The sequence below is a fragment of the Sus scrofa genome, chromosome 1 (genome assembly GCF_054392235.1).
Source record: "Sus scrofa isolate SSC_HxYL_T2T_F1_AM1 chromosome 1, Sscrofa_HxYL_maternal_Yorkshire_Landrace_v2.0, whole genome shotgun sequence".
Classification (NCBI taxonomy): Eukaryota; Metazoa; Chordata; class Mammalia; order Artiodactyla; family Suidae; genus Sus; species Sus scrofa.
In genome coordinates, this window is record NC_139383.1 from 39,929,520 (window position 1) to 39,955,661 (window position 26,142).

Sequence of the window (26,142 nt, forward strand, 5' to 3'; positions counted from 1 at the left end):
CCTGGAAAAAATCTTCACCGTGATCCACATAGGTGGCTAAAGTTTGAGCATAACATTTGCTTTGCTTCTAGTCCTGCTGTGGACTTCCTAGACTTACTTTTTGCTATGAAAGTAAAGAGGAATAAATAATTGACAAAATGAATTCCAAGGAAGAAATTCAAACATTTGCCAAAAGCCAAAGATCATCTTTTTTTTTTTTTTAATGCTATGTTTTCCAATTTGTTGTCTACAAGTATAAATACTTAGTCTAGGAATTATTCTATACCAAAGAATAGAATATAATTTTGGAAGTTTCCCTTATAGATATTCATACTTTCCATGTAAAGGAAAAATATAGTGACACAGCCAAGGTATGTTTCCAAACAGCAGCAGAAATTCTCACACTTTTCTTTTTTTTTTTTAAGGCTGCACTCATGGGATGTGGAAGTTCCTAGGCTAGGGGTAGAATAAGAGATACAGCTGCCAGCCTCAGCCACAGCCACAGCAATGTGGGATCCGAGCCATATCTGCGAACTACACCACAGCTCACGGCAATACCAGATCCCCAAACCACTGAGTGAGGCCAGGGATTGAACTCACATCCTCATAGTTACTAGTCGGATTCATTTCTGCTGCACCACAACAGGAACTCCCCAAATTCTCACACTCTTACCTTCTATTTTTGTTTAGGAAAAAGAGATATTCGAGCCATCTTCGAAAAAAAAATCTCTTACTCCCATTGCATCCCACCTTCTTCCACACTACTCTAAAAACACATATAAACACACACACCCTACACATATATACAAAACTGAGAATTTGGCCCAGGAAATATGAGGACAACTTTGTAGAGATGAGTGTATATATAAATATATATGTATGTATATGTATATATAATATTACATATATAATATTTTCTAGAAAAATAAACTATGGAAAAGACAAATTCAAAGAGGATCAGCAAAGTATTTTCACTGTTTTTTGTTCTTTATAACAGCAATAAAGGGAGCTGCATATTAATGGATGATAAAAAACTGCTTTGTAAAGTGAATTTTTTTTTTACCTACACTCTATGACCTCAGTGTACCACACTCTTTCAACCGCATACTTAACAAACCGTAAAGATGGCCTCACATGAGGGCTTTGAGCTGCTTCCTAATTTATCTTTTCCACAATTTGTTACTGGGAGTTATACATACTAATATGCTATCCTAGACTAACCTGACTTCTCAAAAATCTCACCATGTCTGTGTTCCTCTAACTGTTCCTTTTCTATTAACTTCCAAAATCTTTGAAATCGACCATTTCTGTTTGGAGAAAAGCATAATATAGAAAACACAGTCAACTAACATGACTGAAATGTGTTTGTTTTCCAGTTGATATACTGGTAGAGCCAACAGACTCTAAATTCAGTGTGTTCTTCAACAATTATTCAGTAGAAAGAGTACCATTTCTATTTAAGTTTCTTAGGCAACCAATTGGTGAAAAATCTGCAGTAATGTATTTTTTCTCTCTAATTTTCTATTCTCCTAGAACTGACTGATTTGCTCCCCTTCTTTTTCAATATCCCTTCCTCCTCACGTTCCTCTTTATTCATCATCGTTAGTATTTCTTCCCCTCTTGATTTTCTCTTACTTTTTCTTCCATTAATTAGCTAATTTTCTTTCCCTTAGGAAAGAGATCAAAACAAATACTTGCCTTTAAAGTTGGCCTATTAACTACCATATGTTTACTGTTTTGTTCCTTTTTAGAAAATCCACATAGACCTTTTATGGATTTGGAAATTCTGCTCACTTATGCTACCAGAGCATGGCTGTGTCACCAGCTTATTAAAATGCAGGAGACTTAGTGACAGAGACAACAGCGGTTCAGATTCTAATTCCCACATCTGCCTGCTTTCCCTGAAGACTGAGGGCATTTGAAATGAAATTTCTACACACACACACACACACACACACACACCCCATGGGAGAGAAAGGGCAAAGAAACATTCAACTGAGGAGAAATTGCTTTTGTTAGCAGACTGCCAGGTAGGGTGAGCTACATATGCAAGAAATATATCAAGTGTACCCAGAGGGCGTGTGTGAAATCTGAGCAGGCCTTTGTAGAACTGAGGTTTCTTGCAGCATCTAGATCTTGTTCTCTGATGTGGAGATTTTTGACAGAGTTGGTAAGTTTGAACTAGTTGCTGCCCATTTCCCATTTATTGACTCAGCCTAAGACGTAAAATATTTTTTTTTTATGTAACTGAAGAAAATAGTTTATTAGTTTTCATTGCATTGGTTCACTTCAAAAACAAAAACAAAAACAAAACCCACAACTTTTTTTTTCCTATTGCCTAGAGGTTAAGGTCCAGATGCTTCTCTCTGCCTTTCCCAAGTCTCTAGAGTCTGCTCTGAATCTCCATTCTAATCTTATTTGCTATATCTTCCACTACTGTCACTTCAATGCCAGCCACACACTGGGACGTTTCTCTCCAAATACGCTCTGTGCCTTTCTGCCTCCCATCTGCCTCTGATCACATCAGAAACAGCCTCTCCATTCTGGCAGGCAGCAGATACTCTAGAAGACCCCCCCAGAAAGACAGCCACTGATGGCTTCTCTCACTCTCTTTTGACTATTGTTGCCAGAAATAACTCAAATGTGAAAACTCTAAAGACATCCAGGGGGAGTTCCCATCGTGGCTCAGTGGTTAACAAACCCGACTAGGAACCATGAGGTTGTGGGTTCGATCCCTGGCCTTGCTCAGTGGGTTAAGGATCCAGCGTTTCCGTGAGCTGTGGTGTAGGTTGCAGACTCAGCTCAGATCCTGCATTGCTGTGGCTCTGGCGTAGGCCCGTGGCTACAGCTCCGATTCGACCCCTAGCCTGGGAACCTCCATGCACCATGGGAGTGTCCCAAGAAATGGCAAAAAGACAAAAAAAAAAAAAAAAAAAAAAAAAAAGAAAAAAGACATCCAGGAATAGGGATCAGGAGCTCCCTGGTGGCACAGTGGGTTAAAGATCTGCCATTGTCACTGCAGCAGCTTGGGTCGCCTCTCTGGCGCAGGTCCAATCTCTGGCCCTGGAACTTCATGCCTCAAATGAGGCAAAAAAATAATTGGGAAAAGAAAAAGAATATGGATCAGGTGGGGTGAGGAAGAACAGGAAGATTATTTAGAAATGTGAACATCTTAAGAAAAGGGAAGAAATGTCCTTAGAGTCGCTGGCCACTCAGATGGAGTGGCTCCTTACCAAGTATAATGTGTTGGATCAGAACACACACCATTGTGGAGCTGCTTATTTCCATATCTTGAAGAAGCAGTGAGGGGAGAGTGAGGGCAGCTTTGTAAGGCACTCAATCAAATTAAATTAAGTGAAAGTTTTACACAGCATTACTTGCTATAGAACTTTTGACCATTCTCTTGATTAATACTGAGAATTTATATTATCAATCATTTGCTGAGTTTGCAGTTGTGAAGCATGCACACGCAATGGACAATTGGTCTTTTCTCAGCCAGGAAGATGAAATAAGCAACACAGGAAAAAAAATGTAAAAATAAACAATATATGAATTTGTAAGTTAAAAATACATATGCTATTATTGCTGATAATCAAATCTATTCTCTTAAAATATCTTTTAAAATAAGTCCAAAAGTCAGAGACCTCCTCACCCCACCTGATCCCTATTATTATTTGTTTATTTATTTAGCCTCATCCACAGCATGTGGAAGTTCCTGGGCTAGGTAGGATTTAGAAGACTTTTCAATAACTTTATTCTACATATAAGAAAGCTAAAGTTCCAAGATATAAAGAATCCTTGTATTTGAAAAGAATCTCTGAATGGAAAAGAACTTCTCTTTTCTTCCCCTTCTGGACTTTTGGTTACTCCTGGGCACAATTTTTGTTAATGGGTAACTAATTAGTTATCTTCTGGGTCTATGCCCTCCTCACTTCCCCTCACACTGGTTCCTGGCTAAACATCTAATCATCCCATTTCTATAAGCAAGCAGGCATTCTCACTAGGAGAGTGGAACCATTCATTTAATTACCAGTAGGAAGGAGAAGACTCAAAGCCATCTTGGCCGGAGAGGGGAGGGGGGCACCTGGTAGGAAGGTGGTGTCTGCAGAGGGCAGGCTGGAGCTGGGAAGCCAGTAGGCTTCAGTGAAAGCTCTACTTCCTGCAGAAGAAGTCAGTATTTCTTGTTCTCTATATTTTGTGTCATACATCTTGTTTAAATCCAAGGAGAGACAAGAGGCACCAAGAGAAGAGGCTCATCCCCAAGCTTAAACCAAAGCCACCAAAAAGGGGCAACGTGGCAAGCTGGGGGTCGGGGGCAACCAGCAGGGACAACATCAATGGAAGTAAGGGAACTCCAAGGAAAAGAAGAAAGTTATGGTAAGGGGCTCAGAGCTGAATTCTGCACCTGCTGAGTATCCTGACTGTTTTAAAGTCTTTTCTTTAGAGCACACCCTCAAGTTTGATCATCATTTTACCCTTTTGACTGATCTGTGCCTCAGTTTCCTTCACTATAAAATGGGAACAATAATACCCATGGAGTCATGAGAAATAAGAGTTAACATGGGTAAACTTAGAAGAATAACGGTGCCTGGCATTTGGTAAGCACTCTGTGTTTGCCCTCATTTGGGGAGATGATGTAGGTTAGTGGTTAAAAGCACAGATTCTAGGTTCAACAAACTAGGGAATGGGGTAGGGGCCTGGGGCCTCTGAGGACAGGAGGGTCTGGAGGATAAGAACAGAAGTTGGGTAATAAAATGTTTGCCCTGCCATATAGATGGGGCTACTTAGATAAAATTTATCTCTGGTAAGAACTCTTTTTCTAGGAGAAATCCCGAATTTGAATTCTCCTAGGGAGTTAAGGGAGATACAGTAGTTTCTCTTGAGCCCTCAGGGTCTGCATTGCCTTTAGTGCTAAATAATTAACATGCCAAAGTGGTGCATTTTGCAGAGGCCTGATCTGCAAACTTACACCAGAATGACCTTGGGCAATGCCTTCTCCAGGCCTGTTTTAGGATATGTAGGGCTGTGGTGATAATTCAATCAATTAACAGGCAGAAAGCACTGGCCATAGTCTTTGATGCATATGAAGGGTTAGCTGCTAATTCATTAATATTAAGCTTTATCTTCCACCCTCGCCTCCCCCAAAGGTGGCCCATGCCTGAATGTGACCTTTAGTCTTGTGAAAGCCCTCCAGAGATATCAAGAAGCAGTGCTCAGAGTCTCTTGTCCCAGCAGGATCCTTGCCAAGACTCTTTGACCAGCGTCTCCTTTGTGCACTCAACTTTCCCACACAACATCCAGTGGGATTTGTGGGAAAAGTTTTACCTATTTCTCTTCCTGCCCTTGGAAGACCAGGAATAATCACTTAGTTAACCTCCATTCTGTTTTCATGAGACCCATTTTTCTCCTAAGTGGAGGGAGAAACTATTAAGTGATAGAAGATATTTTGAATTAAATCAAGAATAAAGCCACACATTCACAGATCATTTACTGCGGAGGCTTTTCAAAGTCTCAAAGTCACAATTGAAAATAGTGCTTTTAACTTGGAAAAAAAAAAATCAAAGGTTAATTTTGAATCTGAAGAATTGAGAACTGTTTTAAATTTTATTTTAATGAATAAATCATTTGTGTATAGCTATCTTAAATTTTAAAAAGAAATAAATCCAGTCAACCCTGTTACACAGAAAAGAACTTTTTGTTGCATGGAAGAAGTAGCTTTTGTATTCCCAAGAAGTACATTTTAAAAATGTATTATAGCACCCTCTTTTGGTATCTATGAGCATAGAGTGCCCTAAATAATAGCCAGAGATAAGCACGATATTATAACTTCCATTCTAAACTGTCTCAGAAAAACCGTGTTTGAAATAATGCGGGTTTTGTTTATTGTTGTTGCTTTTGAACCAATCTTGACTAACACAAGTGGCAGAATTGGTAAAACAAAACAAAACAAAGTGGAAACCTTAGGGAATTGGATTAAATTGGACTTCAGTTAAATTAGTAACAAGTGTGATGCCGGCTCCACCTAGTGTTGATTTTGAGTCATTTTCAAAAATAAAAATAGAAGAGGAAAATGATTTACCTAGAGGCCAATTTAGGTTAAATTTAAGTCAAAATCCTAGAACCAAATCCACATTTACTGACAGATTTCCCTCTGCTTGTCTTATTGTTCTCCCCAACATTATAATATCAAAGAAATGAAAGACTTAAAGAACAAATCCCTTTCACGAATGGAAATCCAATTTAGGTGAACATTTTATTATAAAACAGGAATTTTGAATGTCTAATATATCTAAAGCACCGTGTGAGCTTTTACAGAGCTTCCAAAGTCAATTCCATACACCCTAAGTTGGAGCAAGCACTTTTTTGTAATTTCCAGCTCTGAGAAGAATGGTTCCTGAGAGCTCTGCAGCCATTCCCATCCCTTATCTAGTGCTCTAGACGCTTCTCTGCCATCAGTACTGGCCAAACATTACTCACTCTGTGATCTACATTAGAGAACAAGGGAGATCAGTGCTTTTGCCTATGTGGCCTTCCTTTTAAGACACTTAACAGTTAGTTCATGCCAGATTATTTTTCTGTCTTCCATGGAATGCCGGTGTGCCCTTTTCAGGCATGGCCCCAGGACAAACGTGAACTGAGTTAAGTTTGGGTGTGGGGCCTCTCTTCTCTCCAGTTCAGCTTTGTCCCCTTTGCCTCACTTCCAGTTACTACCTCCTACCCCAAAGAGCCACAGGCTCCTCACCAATTTTCTATTCCTACAGAGTGTCGTCAGTTACAGCAAATTAAGTGGCAATTGTGCTTACCCTCTAAAACCTTTTCTGGACTTAGGTAAAATACGAATTAATGAAAGGAGTGAACAAATGAGTGAATGCCAAGCAAATAAATAAAACTGCTTGTGCTAAGATATTCAATGCTCTTCCACTTATGTACAACCTTTTAGTATTCTTAGGATTCCTGAGTGGAATGCAGACAAATTTAATAAAACTTGTGGATGAGATGGTCTGAGGCAGAGGGGCCATTTAGTGCAGAGGCAGTGCACATTTTGGTTCTGAGAGCCCTGTCCCATTTTCTCACTTGAGTGAACTCCCAAAGGCACTCCCTGAATCCATTTTCTTCATCTGTAAAATGAGAAATATTAACAACTCTTTTGTATGATTATTATTATGAAGCTTCAAAAGGATTTACTATGGTGCTTAGTAATCACCAGGCACTCAAAGTCTGACTATAATAATTTTTCCTATTACCGTGTGCTCAATGAGAAATCCATTCCAGGATTTTGACAGGTAGCAACAACACATTCCCTTTAGTCCTTTGTTTGAGCCAATGCTTCCAAATAGCTGCAGATTTTTGATGTTCTAAGACTCATCATCAATAACTCTGGAAAAAAAATGGTATGTATTCTGATTAATCAGTCCTATTTTCTTTTCTAGCTAAGGAGAAAGAAAAGAGAGCAAAGGAATAAGAGAAAAATCTGCTTTGGCAAATAACGTGGAAAGAATCAATAGACCTAGGACATTCACCTTGAAGTCTCTACCTCCCTTTATGCTCATGCAATTAATAATGATAATAATAGTAATTAATAATAAGATTTTGTTACTTGTCAGGCACTTTCCTTAGCAATTTATCAGTATTCACTCACTAAATTCTCATAATAACTCACCATTTTACACAGTAGAGAAGATGAAACACAGTAAAATAACCAAAGTCACGAGTACAAATGGAGAGCTGTAATTTGAACTTAAGCTGCCAGGTTCCACAGAAAAGGCAACAGGCTAGTGTGCCTGGTAATTCTTCCCCTTGTTCTCTCCCTTTCTCTCTCTCTCCACCATCATCTGCCCAAGCTGCCCAAGCCACCTGACCTAGCAAAACTGAAAGCTAATGCGGTGTTTCCTTTTGCATATAGGATACCTCCCCCTGCAGGCACTCATATCTGAGAAAGTTCAAACCTTTCCAGCCCAGATCACAAAAAAAAAATGTCTGGGCACATGACTTGGAATGGTTTCTGTTCTTTCTCCTTCTAGAGAGCCCCTTTATCATCCTCTTTCATCCTGGTTTCTTCGGCAGCATTAAGTCTTATAGCTTCTGACTAAAGCAAGTGGCTTGTAAAGAAACAGTAACAAAAATGAGCATGGAGATTTTCTTCAGTAAGTCCCAACTAGAGTCTTTGTTGAAAGTGTCTACTTGCTACTACAAAACACTATAGGTTCCCCCAAACAGCGTGATTTTTTAAGAAGTTGGTTGTCGATTTCAATTTTGTTTTTAAACTACTACTGACCTCTTCTTCTGGTCTGGATTCCTTCTCAACCAAAAAGATCCTTTTGTTATCAAATAATCAACATGGCTTATACCCTGTGTGATACAACTTATTATATGTATAAAATGGGACATTTGTGTGTGTTATGATGAAAAAGTGATTTTGGATATACAAGATTAAGAATATATGCTATTACTAGCAACAACAAGGAGGGACCTGGCCACATTTCTGGTCTTCTAAGTAAGAGATAAATATCACATAACCATGACCCAAGAGCTGTTACTTTTTTTTTTCTTCTACGTTTTCATGGAACACATTATTCATTTAATAACAACTCAAAATTCTGTTGTGTGTCAGTAACTGTCATAAAACACTAATGAGGTGACTCATTGTTAAAGGGTAATACTCATCACCTGTCAGCAGCTCATAAGCATGATTGAATAGACACCATGGTAATTACCATGAATTGTCAATTTCCATCAGCGTCTTCTCCCAGCACTAAGATTGGGGATGTCTGTGAAATCACAGAAGAAGGCAGAGATAGCCAAGTTAACAAATCCAGCTGCCCATCATCTCCACCACCAGAAAATACAAAAACTTCTAGAATAAAGATGATATGATGATGATAATGATGATGGCTAGTATTTATTGAACACTTATTCTCCGCCAAGCATTAGCCAAGTGTCTTACATATTCTATTGCATTTATTACTTCCACTCACCCTATAAAGTATGTACTATTATTAATACCATTCCAAGAGGATAAAAGTTAGAGACATAAAGCAAATTGCCCAAGATCATACAGCTGGTGAGTAGCATAGCTAGAATTCAAACCCAGGTCATCTGAACACAAAATCCATGTGTTAGACAGTTTAACTCTCTTCCAGGCTTTCTCATCCTCAGCACCATTGACATTGGTGGCTGGACAACTCTTTATTATGCGGGTCTACCCTGGAGGACTAAAGGATGCTTAGCAGCATCCCTGGCCTTTGCCCATTAGGATGCCAGTAGCACCTTCTCTCCCTGGCCCCTTCCCCTACTAGTGGCAACTAGAAATGTCTCCAAATGCTACCAAATGTCCTCCAGGAGGCAAATTGGAAAACCACTGTTCTACTCTAACCCGTCTTTATACTAATTATATAGTATCATGCCATTAAATAATGTCCCCAAATCTAATTTTAACAGCTATAAGACATTTTAGTGAATGTTACATTAGTGCTACATGTAAAATATTATTTTTGATTATTTTTAAAGGAAAATTTATGTTTTAAGAACTTAACTAGATTCTTTGAAATTTATCCCTCTGGTATATCTCAGATGTAAAGGTAAATTTTGTCAATGAAATGATAAGCAGGAGGTGTTTTATACTGCAAAGACAGTTAACTTCTTTAAAATGCATCACCATTTTTCAGCTGGTATACTGTAGGAGATAAAATGAAGGAGGCTTATGTCAGTAGTAAGTTTCTTTAATAGTGAGTTTATTTGATTACTGTATACAGACATGTCCTAAGTCAACAATGAAATAAAATATCACTGCATGCATATATATCTGAAAATAAAAATAAATTCATTAGTCAGATTTTCTTTAAAAATTCAGAATTCTATGATTTTCCTAAAATGTCTAATAAATCAAAATTTACTAAAGCTTTGGTTTTGGCTTCATTCCTTTTAAAATATATACTCAAATATATATTAAAAGCAAATCTTTTTCTATTTCTACCTACACCATTCACTAAATACTTAAGTGCCTATGATTATGTTAGCTAGTTTAGGAAAGATATAAAAATTAAGGTCTGCATTCCTGAGGCAATTATTTTAGAAACAGATCATATACACAAAAGCCCTAACAATAAGAAAAGACAGTATAAAGCAACAAGTGTTTTGTGTAATTCACATTAAAGAAAAACATGTGCACACACATACACACACCAAAGTTAAGGAAGATAGTGAGATTCATTTAATAGGTATATTCCATATAAACAATTTGCCACAAATTTTCCATTTTAAGAGTCCACATGAAAAAACACAGTATGCATAGACCAGAAGCAAAATACATCAAACAAAAACTTCCTAGAGATGTTTGGACTGTCAAACTTTCACTGTTTGTCCAGATCTTTTTAGGGTCTGGTGGAAAAAAATGGTACATTTTTGGTTAAAAAAAAAAACAACCATACTTTTATCTATGTATTTTGACTTTCTATGAGTCTTTGTCACCAAAAAAACATAATTTCCTACAAATTCCATAAAGTTTTAAATTAATAGTATTTGGTTTATATTTACCAAGACATGGTTTACCCATTACCATAAAAATGGGATTAAAATTGCAGGTGGCTAAAGAAATCCAGAAGAGAACAGTGGATTTTGTTGGGTTTATGGACAACGATACCTATTTAAGTGACCATACATTCTTAACCTCTCTCTTGGGTGCAATTCGGAAGTAATCTACCTTTTAATAACCTACATTGGACATCACGGTTGCAATCCAAGTGAGTAGCGTCACAACAAAATTATCTAATACAATAAATGTTGCTTAGGGCTGCAATGTTACCATAGTTACTACCAGATCAAACATCTCAGGAAAGCAGAGCCACTAAGTCTTTTAACGTGCAGAAATTCGGCACTTTTGATAGGTTATGAGCCTTCATTTTCCTTCATCTTCAGGCTTTTCTGATTGGTCTTGCGCTGTTTCTTCATCTTTATTTTTCACATCTAAAAAGTAAATAATTTTCATTCATATAGAGAACATATTGAAAGCTACTTTGTATTATACTGGGATAAAACACATGGCTTTTTCCTTCATGCAGCCTAGTCATTTTCTACTTGACTAGCACATACTTTGTCATCAGTGCAGATACGAAGAAAAGGGTCCACTCTCCTAATTCTCCTTCTTCCCTATTCTCCAGAATTATGTCAAGTGGTCTTCTAAGGTATTATTACAATCTCCATTTATAGATTAGTTTATTGATGCAAATTGACTGTTAAGTGACTTGCCCAAAGTCACCAAACTGGTAAGTGACAGAGTCACAATTTGAACCCAGGCTGACTGCCCTTGCCTTCCCCCATCTCCCTGTGCTGGATCACAGTCTCTCTAGCTTTCTCACATTTTCTACCTCCTTTGCCCATAGGAGCTGATTTCACTTTCTATATCACAGGAAAAAAAAAATCAAAATGACCAGATCAGACAAGCCTCAACTTTCTGCCACCAAAGCTCTAAAAACCCTTGCAGTCTGGACTTATTCCTTCTGCCCTCCCTCCGGTTACAGTGGCCAATGAGCTCCTCAGGACTGGCTACATAAATTGTTGGAGCCCAAGTGCAAAGTGAAAACACAGTACCTCTTACTCAAAAAATATGGAAAATTTCAAGATGGCAACAGTAGAACAAAATCAAGTGCAAGCCTTAGGTCCAGGGCCCTGTGCAGCTGCCCTGCCAGCACACCCTTGGAATTGGCCCTGGTGCTGCTCCTACTAATCACGTTCAGCTCCTTCATGGTCCAGGATCCCATCCATTTCCATCTCAGCAGCACTCGTGATCACCCCGGACCTCCTGCGTTGCATCTGACTTTCCCCCTTTTTCCTGGCTCCTTCATTTCCTCAAGTCACTACCATTTTCCAACTCGACAAAGGCCTTCTTTCAACTGCAATTCTTCCACTCACTGGCTCTGCTTTTACTCTTTGAAGTGTATTATCTATTGCTGTCATAATTTAAAAATAAAACTATTCGGTGTCAATGGCATCACTGAAAATAAATATGATAGACTATTCAGTTCTCCAACTTTCATTCATCAAGTATTTATTAAGCACATGCTGTGTACCAAGCAGTAAAAACAAACAAAAATCAAAAACCCCCACATATATTCCATGAGGAATATAGAAAATAAGTAAAATAAGAAAAATGTGTGGCATATGGGAAGTGAGAAGTGCTACAGGGGAAATTAAAGAATGGGAATTTGTCAAAAAGTCTTGGGGCCTGGATGTTGCAATTTTAGATAGGGTTGGCATCTCCCCTCACCAAGAAGGGGCCATGTGAGTAAAAACTGGAGGAGGTGAGGGAATTAGCTAGGTGTGTAGCAGGGAGAAGAGCATTCCAAACAGAGAAAACATCCAGGTCAAAGGCAGCAACGTGCAAAAAGGAACTGCAATTGTGACAATGAAGATAAGAGAAGGATTGGAAATGGGGCTAGAGAGGTACCAAGAGACTAGATCTTTGAGGGGGGAAATGGCAAATTCCTGAATCAATTTTGAAAGGGAGCTGATTGCATGTGCATGTCTCATAGGCATCTCAAATGAAATAGGGAGGAAACAAATCACTCGTCTAACCCTCAAAACTTCTTTTCTTTGAGGCTGGCCCTTCTCAGTTTTTGGCACCACTTCTACCCTGTAGCTCCAGGCATTATCCTCCATTTTTCTTCTTCATTACTTGTAGTCATCTCCACCACATCCAATTCATCAGCAAGTCTTATGGATTCTGCCTATAAAACATATTCCAAATCCACCCACCTTTCTCCACCTTCACAACCTGTTTAAAAAACCCTCGTCTCTCACTGGACTACTGCAAATGTCCCATGGGTAAAGGTGAACAAAGCCCTTCTCCTTCTCTAAAGATGGATTTGACTTGGGGGTAGTCTTCTAGCTCTATTACTCTGCAAATCAGATTAAGGTAGAATTCAGCCTGGTTACTAAACTTATGGTAAAAATGACCCAAGTGGTAAAATATAACTGTAGTGAGAGAAAACGCATATTAACTATAAATATCTGGTAGGAGATTATAGCATAGAGATTCCTCAAACGCCATGACTCTTGTAACTGAGCATGAAGCAGTGTCCAAGGACTTGTTATAATGTATTAGCCCCCATGGGACATAAGGCTTCTAACCCACTGCCCTCACTGATGCAGATCTTGTCTCCTTGCATCTGAGTTCTCAGTGAGTGGTGGGGTGGGGGTGCACAAGGACTAGCCCCTGGGTCTGCTTATATGGATTGCCACAAGAACTCCCATAGGAGGAAATGATGTAATACAGCCCTTTTGGCCTATTGTGTTTCTTTCTTTCTTTTTTTTTTTTTTTTAAATTCTTGCTCTTTTTTGTGTGCGTGTGTCTTTTTAGGGCCACACCTCTGGCATATAGAAGTTCCTAGGCTAATCAGAGTTAGGTCAAATCAGAGTTACAGCTGGCAGCCACAGCCACAGCCACAGCAAATCAGGATCTGAGCTGCATCTGTGACCTATACCACAGCTCACAGCAATGCTGGATCATTAACCCACTGAGCGAGGCCAGGGATCGAACCCTCATCCTCTTGGATACTAGTTGGGTTAGTTTATTGCTGAACCATGAAGGGAAATCCCACTCGTTGTGTTTCTAAACCCATAATTCTGAGCAGACTGGTACCAAATGAGGTCTTATGAGTCTGAATGTTTAATTTGGCCCCCAAAGATTTCCAAATGGGGACTGCACCTCCTAACTCAACTAAAAGCTTCTAACTCAACTGCTCTTCTACAATTCATTCTTCACATAACGAAGTGGATATTTAAACATGAATATCACTCCCCTGCTGAAAGCCCTCATATTTAGAATAAAATTGTCTTTATTCATCCAGGTTTCTAAAGTCCAGAGATCTAGCCCCTGCTTGTCTCTCCAATGGCAGCTCTCACCTGCTGCTGTCCAGCCAAGGCGACCAGATTTTATGCTTCCTGACACGTCTACCTTGTTCCACTCTCAGCGCTTTTGACAAGCTGCTCCTTCTGAAATGAATGTTCTTCCCTCTGTTTTCCCTGTGCCTGGACCATTCAATTGTTATTTAAAACATACCATTGCCATTCAGATTTTGATTAGGACCTCCCTGAATTTCTCAATCTAAAGCAGCAGCACAGTAACTCTTTACCACAACATCCTATTTTAATTCTCTGATAGAACATATCACTGTTGACTTATATACTTGTTTATAATCTAATTCTGCCATTGTAATACAAGATGCATGACAGCAAAAGAGTTTATGCTGTTTTACATTCACTACTATATGGCCAGTTTTTAGAATGGTGCCTAGCACTCAGCACTAGGTCGAATGATGCATCAAACAAATAGTTAAGGATAGTGGGAGGTAAGAAAGGCCCTTTGTGACATTTACAGTTTCCTAAGCAGCCACCCTCTGTCTTAATATATCTAAGCATTGTCCTTTCTAACATGGTTATCAATTTGTAAGGGATAGATTAAGACAGATTATGAACTAGGAAGATTTTAAGCAAGTTAATTTCAGGCAGGATATCTGAGACTCTGGATTTCTCCCCACCAAAGAATATTAAAACCAATAACACCACCACCAAAAAGAAGGACAGATCTGGGGGAAACTTGCAGCTCTTTCCCAGAATTTCTATTATTAAATAACTAAAACATTGAAACCGTAATGTCCGAGACAGACTCCAGCTTTTCCTTACTATTAGCAGTTGAAGATCATTCATTTTAAACCCTTAATGTCTGTACTTAGCTAATAGAAACGAAGATAGGCCTTAAAGCTATTTGTTTATAGACTTGTTACTGAAACATTGTCTATGCCATCTACCTATGTAAACTTGTTTCTGTTTGTGTATTCTTTAATATCTGGTGTTATATGTTGATTCACTTTTAACATTTTGAGTTTCCTAATTTAATACCACATTATTTTAAAATTATTTAAAGAAAAATATAAAAATAGAAACAATGGTCTCTCTAGCGAACAAAATAAAATGGAAAAACTACTAACTCTCTTACAGCATATTTGTTCTTTGTTTAAATAAATTAACGTCGGTAAGCATAAAGGTTTTGTGTACGTATTTTTTTTGGGAGGGGGGCTTTTTTTTCCCTTAGGGCTGAACCCACAGCATATGGAGGTTCTTAGGCTGGGGGCTGAAATGGAGGTGTAGCCGCTGGCCTAGGCCACAGCCCTAGAAACACAGGACCCAAGCCTTGTCTGTGACCTACACCACAGCTCATGGCAACACCAGAGCCTTAACCCACTGAGCATGGCCAGGGATCAAACTTGTGTCCTCATGTATACTAATCAGACTCATTTCCACTGAGCTATGATGGGAACTCTGCAGTTTTATTTCTCTTTTTCCTTTTATTTCTTCCATCTTTTATTTCATCTTAAAATAGTTTATATGCACTTGTATACTTTTTTATTATTACTGGTAGTGGCCCATATGAGACACACAGTGACTCTAGAAAAAGATGAGGTAACCATGGGACTCCAGGACCTGGCCACAGTCCCTGGCCTAACAAGGATGTAAGTAGTTCATAAAGATCACACCAGGAACATTTGTAACTTTGTCAGGTAGAAAGTCACCTCCTGAGGCAAAGAACTAAGAGCCCTCTTCCGGGGCTGACATGAAGAGAGGAGATGCAGAGAAGCTTCCGGCTCTCTCTTGCCTCCGTGTCACCAGGAATAAATTTCTACACACACACTGGAGTCTACTTTGAAATGGGCAGAAGGCACAGGTATGTTGGTGACGACATGGAACTAAAACGATCTTTAAACTATTTGAATGTTTCTACAAGAAGGAACTTTTTTTTAACACTTTAAGTACTATTATCTATATTTTCACAAGAGTAAACCCTGGAAGCTTTATGAACTGTATGCAAGCAATGCAGTCAAAGACCCAAGGTTTTCCTTCACTGGTTTGACAGCTCTTTTTTCTTAATTCAACTTTTTATACTGGTTAAAGAATGATTCTCCTTTAAACAAATACTCTCCTCCCCTTAAGAGTCTCCTCTCTAGTTGATAACAAACTTATTCTTAGTATGAAAAATAGAAGAGCTTGCAGAATACTACAACGGAGCAGAAGCATCCAGAGTGATTTGCTGATGGATGGCAGAAGGAAGATTTCTTTATTTCCAAGAGCTTCTCAAAACATTTCATAAACTCAATGGAGAAAGGGATTACATTTTTTCACCTTTGTGGTCCCAATTACCAGCACTGTTCTTAACTATATATATCCAATGAATAAATAAATGTTCAGTTTCTCCATTTACACCAGGACATAAAAAGAGGAAAACATCCACTTTTCCAAAGGCTGAGAAAATCTACTTAGCTTTAAACAAAAGCAGAGAGGTTTTAGTAAATAAGTTTTTTTATAAAGCACTTTTAACTAGTTAAAAGGGAGACTGTTCCAGAGGAAAAGATTAAGAAGAGAGAAATGCTGCAGATTTTAAGAGGGTTTTGAGTGTTACCTTCCTTCACGGAGAGGGCTTCCAGTTTGAGGGGCAGCTCCGAAGTTCCACCCGTGGTGGGTGAACCCTGGATGTCTGGTAGAGCATTCCGGCGGCCTGCCCTTGCTGATGATGCGAAATTGTTGACCACAGGCTCCACATCCGTCATTTTTGATGAATCTGTCCTCATAGCAACATCTATAAATAGAATGTGTACGTGAAGAAGAGGGTGAACCTATTTCCAGGTCCATGTTCACCATGCTGGTTAAAAGGCATGCCCAGATCAACAACACGGAAGCCTTGAGAATCTAATCATCCATCGTGCCCTGCATCTGTGTTTACCATTAAGGTCCTGCAGCTTCAGCCTGCACATTTGTACCTTTACTGAATAAAGCAGGAAGGCCTCAGCGTGAGCCAGATTGCTATAAATAACCTGGGAGCTGAGGAGTCACTAGGATAGCTTTAGGGTGCACTAATCTCTTGCCTTTTGTTCTGCTTTTCTATGGATGGATCAGCCAAAAGAGGGCTTGGAAGGAAATGCAAACTGACTTGTTGGGCCACTCCCATGGAGAACGCTGCCTGCCAGTATTCCCAGTATTCGCTTGTGGTGCTTGTTCAAGCTGAAACAAAATCACTATAATTTGTAAAGACCAAATAAAACACACTCTGTTCCTACTCTTTAGAAATAAATTCAACTTTATCTCAAGGCCTTTTTTTTTCCCACAGTGGAAGCTGTGTATTTCCATCTGCTCTAGTTTCAGACCTAATTTTCAGTAGCCTCAGGTTCATGTTTAGGAGAGTAAGACCTGTGTTACCTTTTCTTACCTTCCGGTGGACATATGGTAATTACTAGCACTTTCCCAAGCATCCTTTATCTTCCTAGTAATTGTCTCGCTCTGCAAAAGAATTCTTAAGAAACCATTCGCTCTGCAGGAAGGGAGGCAGCAGATATTGCTTATTCTAAAACTAGCCCTTGCTTTCACACTCTGTTTTCTAATGAATCTTTCCTAAGAAGTCAACACTGAATAGTATCTTAAAAGCAGCAGCAGCAGCAAATTTTTTTTTTTTTTTTTTTTTTTTTTTTTTTTGAGAACCTATTAAACGCTAAGCTCTCAGCTGGGTCTTTTGAGAGTACTGAAGAATGATTTACTTTCCATTTTTAGGGGACTTTCATTCTTGGATGGGAGAAAAATTATCCACACAAGGCTAGATAACATCATAACACAGAATGCGCTGGGTATCAACCAATGGATGGAGACACTCATCTGTGGGATCTCCTGGCTGAAATATGTGAACCTCAGCCTACACAAAGCAACCCAAACTTTTCACTCTAGTTGGAAGGGAGCCCTTACCCATCAATTAACTTCAATTCAGGAAATGCTAAAAATGAAATGAACTATTCACAAATGCATGTGATGTTAGAAACACAGCTTCTTTGGTCCACAGCATATTGGAAATGTCCAGGAAACTTTCTGTGGGCCTTCGGAGTCCAGGAGTAGCCTAGGCTACTTCCCCAGATGGTCTCATCTTTCCAGGAATCATGGAAAAGTTGAGAGCAATGCTAAGTTTTCAAACATAATTTTGGACCTCTAATTACTGAGTATTCACCAATTGTCAAATAGTCAATTGCCAAAAGTAAAGAGCACTGGACTATTAGTCAAAAAGAACTCACTATATGTATAGGCTTGCAAGGTGATATGGGTTAAACCATTTAATTTCTAAGTCACAGTTTCCTCCCCACACCACATCCCGTGTCCTTTATCTCAATTGTTCTTCACGAGAATGCTGTGAATATTGACAGGATTCTCATGAAGAATAATTGAGGTAAAGGACACGTCTAGGCAGGGTGGTCAAGCAACAGGTTACTTTACTCAAAGCTTTACTTGGTCCTTTTCCAAACTCTCATTGGGCAATACCTTCCTTTCAGAGCCTGTCACTGATACTGAATGATCAGGATGTCAAGCTCCCCCATGAGATAGACTGTTTGCCCAGACCAGCCCCACAGGGACGCGGTGTGGGGCACTTTCTACAGTGAAAAATCATCTGATCTTCTGGACAGAATGCGTCCAAGACTTAGCAATCACTGGAAAGAAATGAACAGGGTGATTCTTCTTCTTCTTCTTCTTTTTTTTTTTTTTTTGTCTTTTTGCTATTTCTTGGGCCGCTCCTGTGGCATATGGAGGTTCCCAGGCTAGGGGTGAATCGGAGCTGTAGCCACCAGCCTACGCCAGAGCCACAGCAACGAGGGATCCGAGCCGCGTCTATACCACAGCTCACGGAAATGCTGGATCGTTAACCCACTGAGCAAGGGCAGGGACCGAACCGCAACCTCATGGTTCCTAGTCGGATTCGTTAACCACTGCGCCATGACGGGAACTCCGAACAAGGTGATTCTTAACAGAGCTCCTTTAATTCCCTTGTAAAGAAGTTTAACACAGCATTGGAAATAATCTGGAAGTCCACCAGGAAAAGAATGACTGAATAAACCATATAGATTATCTTACGGAATATTATATGGCTATTAAAAAGAATGTCTTAGATCCAGTAGGATCTACTTATGGAGATATGTTCTTTTTTTGATTTTTTTTTTTTTTTTTTTTTTTAGGGCTGTACTCATGGCATATGGAAGTTCCCTGGCTAGTGGTCTAATAGGAGCTACAGCTTCCAGCCTACACCAGAGCCACAGCAATGCCAGATCCAAGCCGTGTCTGTGACCTATACCACAGCTCACAGCAAGGCCAGATCCTTAACCCACTGAGCAAGGCCAGGGATTGAACCCTCAATCTCATGGTCCCTAGTCAGATTCACTTTTACTGCGCCATGACGGAAACTACTGGAGATATATTCTTGACAGACTGTGAAATAAAGCAAGTTTAAAAAGTAATATTTACAGCAAAGGGGGGAAAGGAAAAAAGTAATGAATATAACGTAAAATCAACTTTGTAAAAAGAATAAAAATTCTAGTTGGGAATTTAAGAGAGAACAAGGAGACTATTAACCACTTTTGGTATCTCTTTACATATTTTAACTTGTAATAATATGTTAAAAATAATGTCTTTAAAGGAACTGAGACACAGTCATCTAGCAAAATTATGAATACACAGGTTTTCTAACACAGAAAGGTTCTAAAAGTAACATTTTGACAATTTTATCCAAAATAAAACTGTGGATAGTAAACTGTGGCTGCTTACTATATTTTATATATATATATATATATGTATGTATATGTGTATGTGTGTATATATACACACCATGCCCATGGCATGTGGTAGTTCCTGAACCAGGGATCAAACACATGCCATGAGCCACAGCAGTGACCCAGGCCACGGCAGTGACAACACTGGATCCTTAACCTGCTGCGCCAGAGCAAGAACTGATAAAATAGTATATCTTCAAGTGACAGTCCTTCCCTTTCCCAACTAGCCATCTTACTTGTCTGTTGCTATTGTCCTATATAACACTGATTGCATATGCATTGTATATGCACTCATTGTGTACACATACACACAATGTATATATAGGTACACCAAGTATATATATGTATCTCTATATATTTCACATATATAGTATATATATTATATGTATATATTTATATACATATTTCTTATATATATATATATATATATATATAAAATAGAATTGCTCTCTTCACTGCTTTGTGATATTTAAAAAATATATAACCTGGAGTTCTCTGGTGGTTCAGCAGGTTAAGGACAGGCATTATTACTGCTGTTGCACAGGTTCAATGCCTGGACTGGGAACTCCTGCATGCCATGAGCATGGGGGGGAATAATATATAAATAAATAAATAAATTTATATATATATATATATATATATATAAAATACACACATACATATAAAACCAATAGAAAGATAAGGAAAAATGAAAGAGAGATTAACCTCTGGGTTCTTTTAATTTTCTGGGGCTTAAAAAGATAATTGTGTTTATGTTTGCTAAGGCAACTGACTCACTAGCAACTCTTCTTCTTCTATAGAATTAGCAGTGGAATCTGGATGAGTTCTGCTTTGTCAACTGTGGCTGCTTATAGGAGCCAAAACCATTTGGACATTGGGACACTTCTCAGAAGTCCTTGCATGGCCTATAGCATATAATGAGATTTGTATCGCCTGGGACACACTTTCTCCTCTACTGAAAAGACACAGTTTTCAGGATACCTTAACAAAAGATCATTATGCAGTCATATACACACATGCCAGGATCTCTGCAGTCTCCAAAATAGTAAAAGCACAACACCAGTACAGCTGAAGAGCACAAAGACATTCAAGCTAAATGGAGCACTGGAGGAATATATACATATATATAAGGAAACCACTAGTCAGCTCCCAGTGGCTCAAAAATGGCCTGCTAAGAAAAATGTTATGTATACATAATATGTTATAAGCATAATTACAAACAAATAAAAAGTTTTGCAATCTCTTACCCTCCCAAATAGACAGTCCATCTTCTTAGCTCGAACTCATCCTTTTCTCAAGCCCACAGGAGGTGGAACCTTTTTTTTTCTAACCTCTGGATCCAGAGCAGTCACCCCATCTCCCACAGTGAAATGACTACTCATTCTGCATGTAGGACTCTAAATAAACTTCTTACCCACGAAATCAGTTCTCTAGGGGTATGAGTCAGGCTATCTGGAAAAGCACTTAAAGTAAACAAACAAAGGAAGAACACGTATTTTGGAAAGTCAGTGCTTTTCTGGCCAGAAGACATAAAAAGAGGGAGAGAGTCATGCACTGATCCCAGCTGAAAGCCAAATGCTTCATCTGTCTCTCCGCAGCTTTCAATATCTTAATTCCTTTTGCCGTGTTTCTTTGATTTGATTTTCCGTTTTTGAATATACAAACCTTTTCCCAACAAAGTAACAGAAATATAACAATTGCCTATTTTTTTTTTTCTTTTTAGGGTCATACCTATGGCATATGGAAGTTCTCAGGCTAGGGGTCAAGTTGGAGCTGTAGCTGCTAACACCAGCCTGCACCACAGCCACAGCAACACGAGATCCAAGCCACATCTGTGACCTATGCCACAGCTCACAGCAACTCCAGATCCTTAATCCACTGAACGAGGCCAGGGATTGAACCCGAATCCTCAGAGACTATGTTGAGTTCTTAACCCACTGAACCACAATGAGTACTCTTAACAATGACCTTTTAATGTTACTCAACAAACACAGACAATTATTTATTCATCTAGTCAACATTTATCAAGCTCCTACTAATTTAAGTGCCTGGCCTTGTGTTAGGCTCACAAGCTACAAAGAGAAACCCATAGTATGATGAGATCAAACACACTATGATCTTTCCAGTTAACTTTCTTGATCTTAAATCCTATTCTTTGGAAATAAGGTAAGAGAATCCACCTATAAAATGTGAATCCTTTGACATATCTCCTATTCAGCTAAGTATCAAGATTATTTTAGGCTAAACAGAGCTTACATGAAATGCACACATGTATAAAAATTATTTTATCTTAGAGATTTTCCTGTTTTTAAAAATCCCTCCACATATGGCATTTCTGTGCTTCAAGTAAAAGCCAAAGGGAATTCTAACTTTTATATGCTGACAAACATATTTCTTTTTGTGATTAGGTTCTTGCTTGATAATGATACAAACAGACCCTTCAACATATATTGGAAGCTATTTTTATCACAGAGAATTTTTGACATCTTAAATGTATAAAATTCAAAATGCAAAGTCAAACTCATTTTCCTATAATCTTCTGGATAAAATAGTAAATAAATCTGAGTACCTTTCTAGCACAATGATAATTGCCATATTAAGATAGGGCCACACAGAATTAGAATAATATGGACAGGTGTGGGTACAGATTTCAACTGCAACAAACCATGTAAGTAAGACCCTTGTGTGTGGGGGGGGGTCATGGTTACTACGGGATTTTCCATGATAAGTAAGGACTTTCCTACCTCAACTGGGGACCTCAGAAGGTTGCATGGTAGGCAGTTCCTCAATGTGCGCAGAGGAGAAGTGGTTAATTCCAAGCCGGAAAAGAGGGTTGAGATTCACAGGGAAACTAGCATTTGAGTAGGGTCCCAGAGAATGAATAAGCAAGTTCCAGTGAGAGGCTGTTCTCAGACCATCTACTTCTCATCTTCCAACCACACTTGGACACAAAGTATTCCTAGATTTCAAAAGGGCCACAAAGACATTGCAAGCTCAAAGAATCCCAACTTTTCCCCTAGTGGGAAAATGACACAATTTGAGATCCATATGATCTGCTTGCTCCCTTTCTGTTTCAGGGTGCTTAGAGTGAACACAGAGGTTTGAGAAGTCAGTTCCCCTTTTAATGGGACGGTGGTTTTTAAATGTCAAGTGACTTTTGATGAGATCAGTAGGAAGTGTAGAAGAGGAAGTTAACTCTGACCAACGTGGTCACAGTAGAGATGGCTTTGTATCCCTCTGCCTGGTTATGTGGACTGGAACATAGGTGCCTAATAAATTCGACAAATAAATGTTGAATTAATACCTGATACCTATAAATTATGAGTAGGCAAACATAGACAGTGAAGGTGCTTTTAATTATTAATATTCTTAATAAAAACAGAAAATTCAATTATTAAATATTAAAATGAAATTTGTTTCACTAACATTAAAATAGCATTGGAGGCTATGACAAATACAATGCCTTGCAGGTATCAGTAACACTGCTTGTCATATGCAGGGCTGTAGTTAATGCAAAAACTCTTATAAAACCACCCTCATCCAAGGTATCTGGATAGTTGTATCTTTCAGGCGCCAGCCCTCTCTGGAAAGGAGCCATATATACTAAATTGTTAATATCCTTGCAGGACCACTTGATCCTGTCTGAAACATCCATAAGACATATGTTCCACACCAAAAGGTCCTTGATATTTGGTCATATTTGGTCCTTTCCAAAAGACCCATGGAACCATTTATTTGGTTCACACCAAAAGGGACTTGAAAACCATTTGAACCAAATATGCTCATGGATGTTGTGTATGGGACTAAATTTCCAGGATCTTTTTGGTGTGGACCACTTGTCTTAGGAGTTTTGGATAGGACTGCTAACTGAATAGACTTGCCCACCTGAAGTCAGTTACACACAATTCATTAGCTTTCCCCTGTACAAATATGCAATTCTCTGATAATTTAAACACACCAGATCCTATAGTTTTAACTTATTCAACTAATTCTCCTTTACCATTTTCACTCTTTAACAAGAGGAAAAACAAATTCCTTTATCCCCTGGGCTTATTTTCTTTGTCTATGATTGTTATCAAGAGAGATACATGGACGACAAAAATAGTCCCATAATGACTCTTCCAATGTGAAGGTAACTTAGAGCAATGACTTAACTTTCTCTTTTTAGGGCTGCACGTGAGGCATATGGAAGTTCCCAGGCTAGGGGTCAAATTGACTGGAGCTGCAGCTGCTGGCCGACACCACAGCCACAGCAACGTGGGATCCGAGCTGCATCTGCAACCCACACCACAGCTCATGGCAAGGCCAGATCCTTAACCCACTGAGGAAGACCAGGGATCAAACCTATGTCCTAATTGATAATAGTCTGGATCGTTACCACTGAGCCGTAACGGGAACTCCTTAAGTGTTTCTTTAATAGTTAATATGGAATTGAAATTCTCAATTTCTTTGTGATACTTGAAAAATAATTCTTCATCTGAGTAATAACATGGTGACATAATATGGTGAGGAAAGAAGGGTCACAAAAGATCACATGCAAAAGAGCTCAGCTTTCTCTGTGAGGCTCGTCCTGACCATATACACCATTAAAAATGGCATCTCCTCCCCATAGCTCCTGAGAACTTGCCTTGCTCTCCTTTCCCCCAGCTCTTAATAGCTTCCAAAACACATTATAATTACAATTTATAAGGATTGCACTTACTTACTGTCTGTCTTCCTCCACTGGAATATAAACTCTATAAGGCAGAGGTTTTTGTAGATGTTTTCACTGATGCACACACTAAAACTATGCCTGGTGCTTAGTAGGTACTCTATACAATTTGTTCACTGAATGAAATAATTATCTTTCTATTTTTCTCTTTCTTTTTGTGGTCACACCCATAGCATGTGGAAATTCCCAGGTCAGGGATCAAACCTGTGCCACAGCAGTGTCCCAAGCCATAGCAGTGACAACTCTGGGTCCTTAACCCACTGCACCACAAGAGAATGCCAATCTTTCCATTTTTGTTTTTCAAAATGAATTCTTTTCTTTTTGCATATGAAAATAATATGTGCTCATTATTGGGAAAAATGACAATTCTGAAAAGCACAAAAGAGAAAAAACAAATTGCCTTATATCCCATGATCCCGCGACAGCACAGTTACATTATTCTGGTGCACAGCCCTCCAGAAGTTTTTCAGTGCACAAATACATATGCGTATCATATACATATCTTACATGGATGCATTTTGAAGTTAGATTATATTTATTTTATATCATGCTGTTATTATGTCTTAAAAATGCCATCTTTTACAGGCCAAGATCATTCTAAAATTTTAGTAGAAGTTTTGAAAAAAGAAAAGCTAAAGTTTCAACTACATAAACTATGCATAGCCAAAAGCCAAATGCAATGACAAAAGTAAGGGACATGGCGAAGGACTGAAATCATTCACAAGCCTTTCCTTAAGTAAACCGAATAAACAAAGTTACTACAGAGGTAAGGTGCTTTTTAAAGTGCACACAACTTTAAAAGTTCCAGGAATGTCTTTTTCTTCTACTTCATCAATTGAAAGAAGAATTCCTTGGGATGTCTCTTAGTGCCTTTTATAACGAATTTAATTTTTATCTTTTTTTTTTTCTTCCAACTGAGAAAAGGGGGGAATGATTGAGCCTTTTCAAGCTCTGAATTGTTTTCTAAGTTCTCTTCAGTATCTTATTTTTCTTTGCAAGAGAAGAAACCATTGTAATGTCTCATCAAATCCGACATTCAATCAGAATCACAGTGCAAACATTTTTAAGTTGTTTCGAGAATTTTCTGGGTCATACACAGGCAAAAGAAATCCCCAATCAAATAGCAAATAACTTCAAAAATAAAAATCATACCCTTGAAATATTCTTGTTCATCAAATGATATATATTCATATTAACTTAAAATTAAGTTAATATAAGTGAAATTATTTATGTGGATTCATTTAATGTTTACAAAATATTTTTAAATAAAAAATAAAACTACATTTATTTTATGTAAGCTCAATTAAAAAGTCCTCATGACAAAATGTATCTGAAATATATTCAAATTACATAACAAATTAAAAATTTCAGAAACCTACAAAAAGTTATATATTATTAATTTTAAAAATGCATGCACAGAAAAACATGGCAAGAGAAATAAACCAAAATTTCAACAGTAGTTCTTTTTCAGTAGTATTATTTTAAATGATTTGTATCTCTTTCTTTGGACTTTATTGTGTTTTCCAAATTTTCTATAAGGAAGATTTTTATAATATGAAAAATGGCATAAATATATTGAGTACACATTGTTTTAAAGACTTTTAATGAGAATAAACTCATGTGACTCTGTATTGTAGGGCAGTCATTAACTCTCTTCATTTGAAAGGTGAGGAAACTGAGGATCACAGAAATAAAACGGTTTGGCTGCAAGCAACCAGTTAGCACTTGACAAGGGGCAAAACCAGAACCCATTTTATTACCTCATTCCTTTCTCACTCATTTACACTCCAACAATAATTTGTTGAATAAGACTTAGTATTCATTCAA

The 26,142-nt window shown here is 38.3% G+C and overlaps 1 protein-coding gene across 9 annotated transcripts in view; it reads right to left on the reverse strand.

The window, feature by feature from the left end:
- Positions 1 to 9,689: 9,689 nt before the first annotated feature.
- PKIB (cAMP-dependent protein kinase inhibitor beta) overlaps positions 9,690 to 26,142 on the reverse strand; it is a 108,939-nt gene continuing 92,486 nt past the window's right edge. For 8 of the 9 annotated variants that reach the window (XM_021088819.2, XM_085016190.1, XM_021088793.2 and 5 more), the window contains 2 exons: positions 16,430 to 16,606; positions 9,690 to 10,941 (listed from right to left, as the gene is read on the reverse strand). In XM_021088819.2, the coding sequence (XP_020944478.1) occupies positions 10,874 to 10,941; positions 16,430 to 16,598 (237 nt within the window). In that variant the 5' untranslated portion in view covers positions 16,599 to 16,606 and the 3' untranslated portion in view covers positions 9,690 to 10,873. Of the gene's footprint in view, positions 10,942 to 16,429; positions 16,607 to 20,851; positions 20,980 to 26,142 lie in introns of those variants that run through there. The other variant, XM_021088811.2, reaches the window with a different exon arrangement.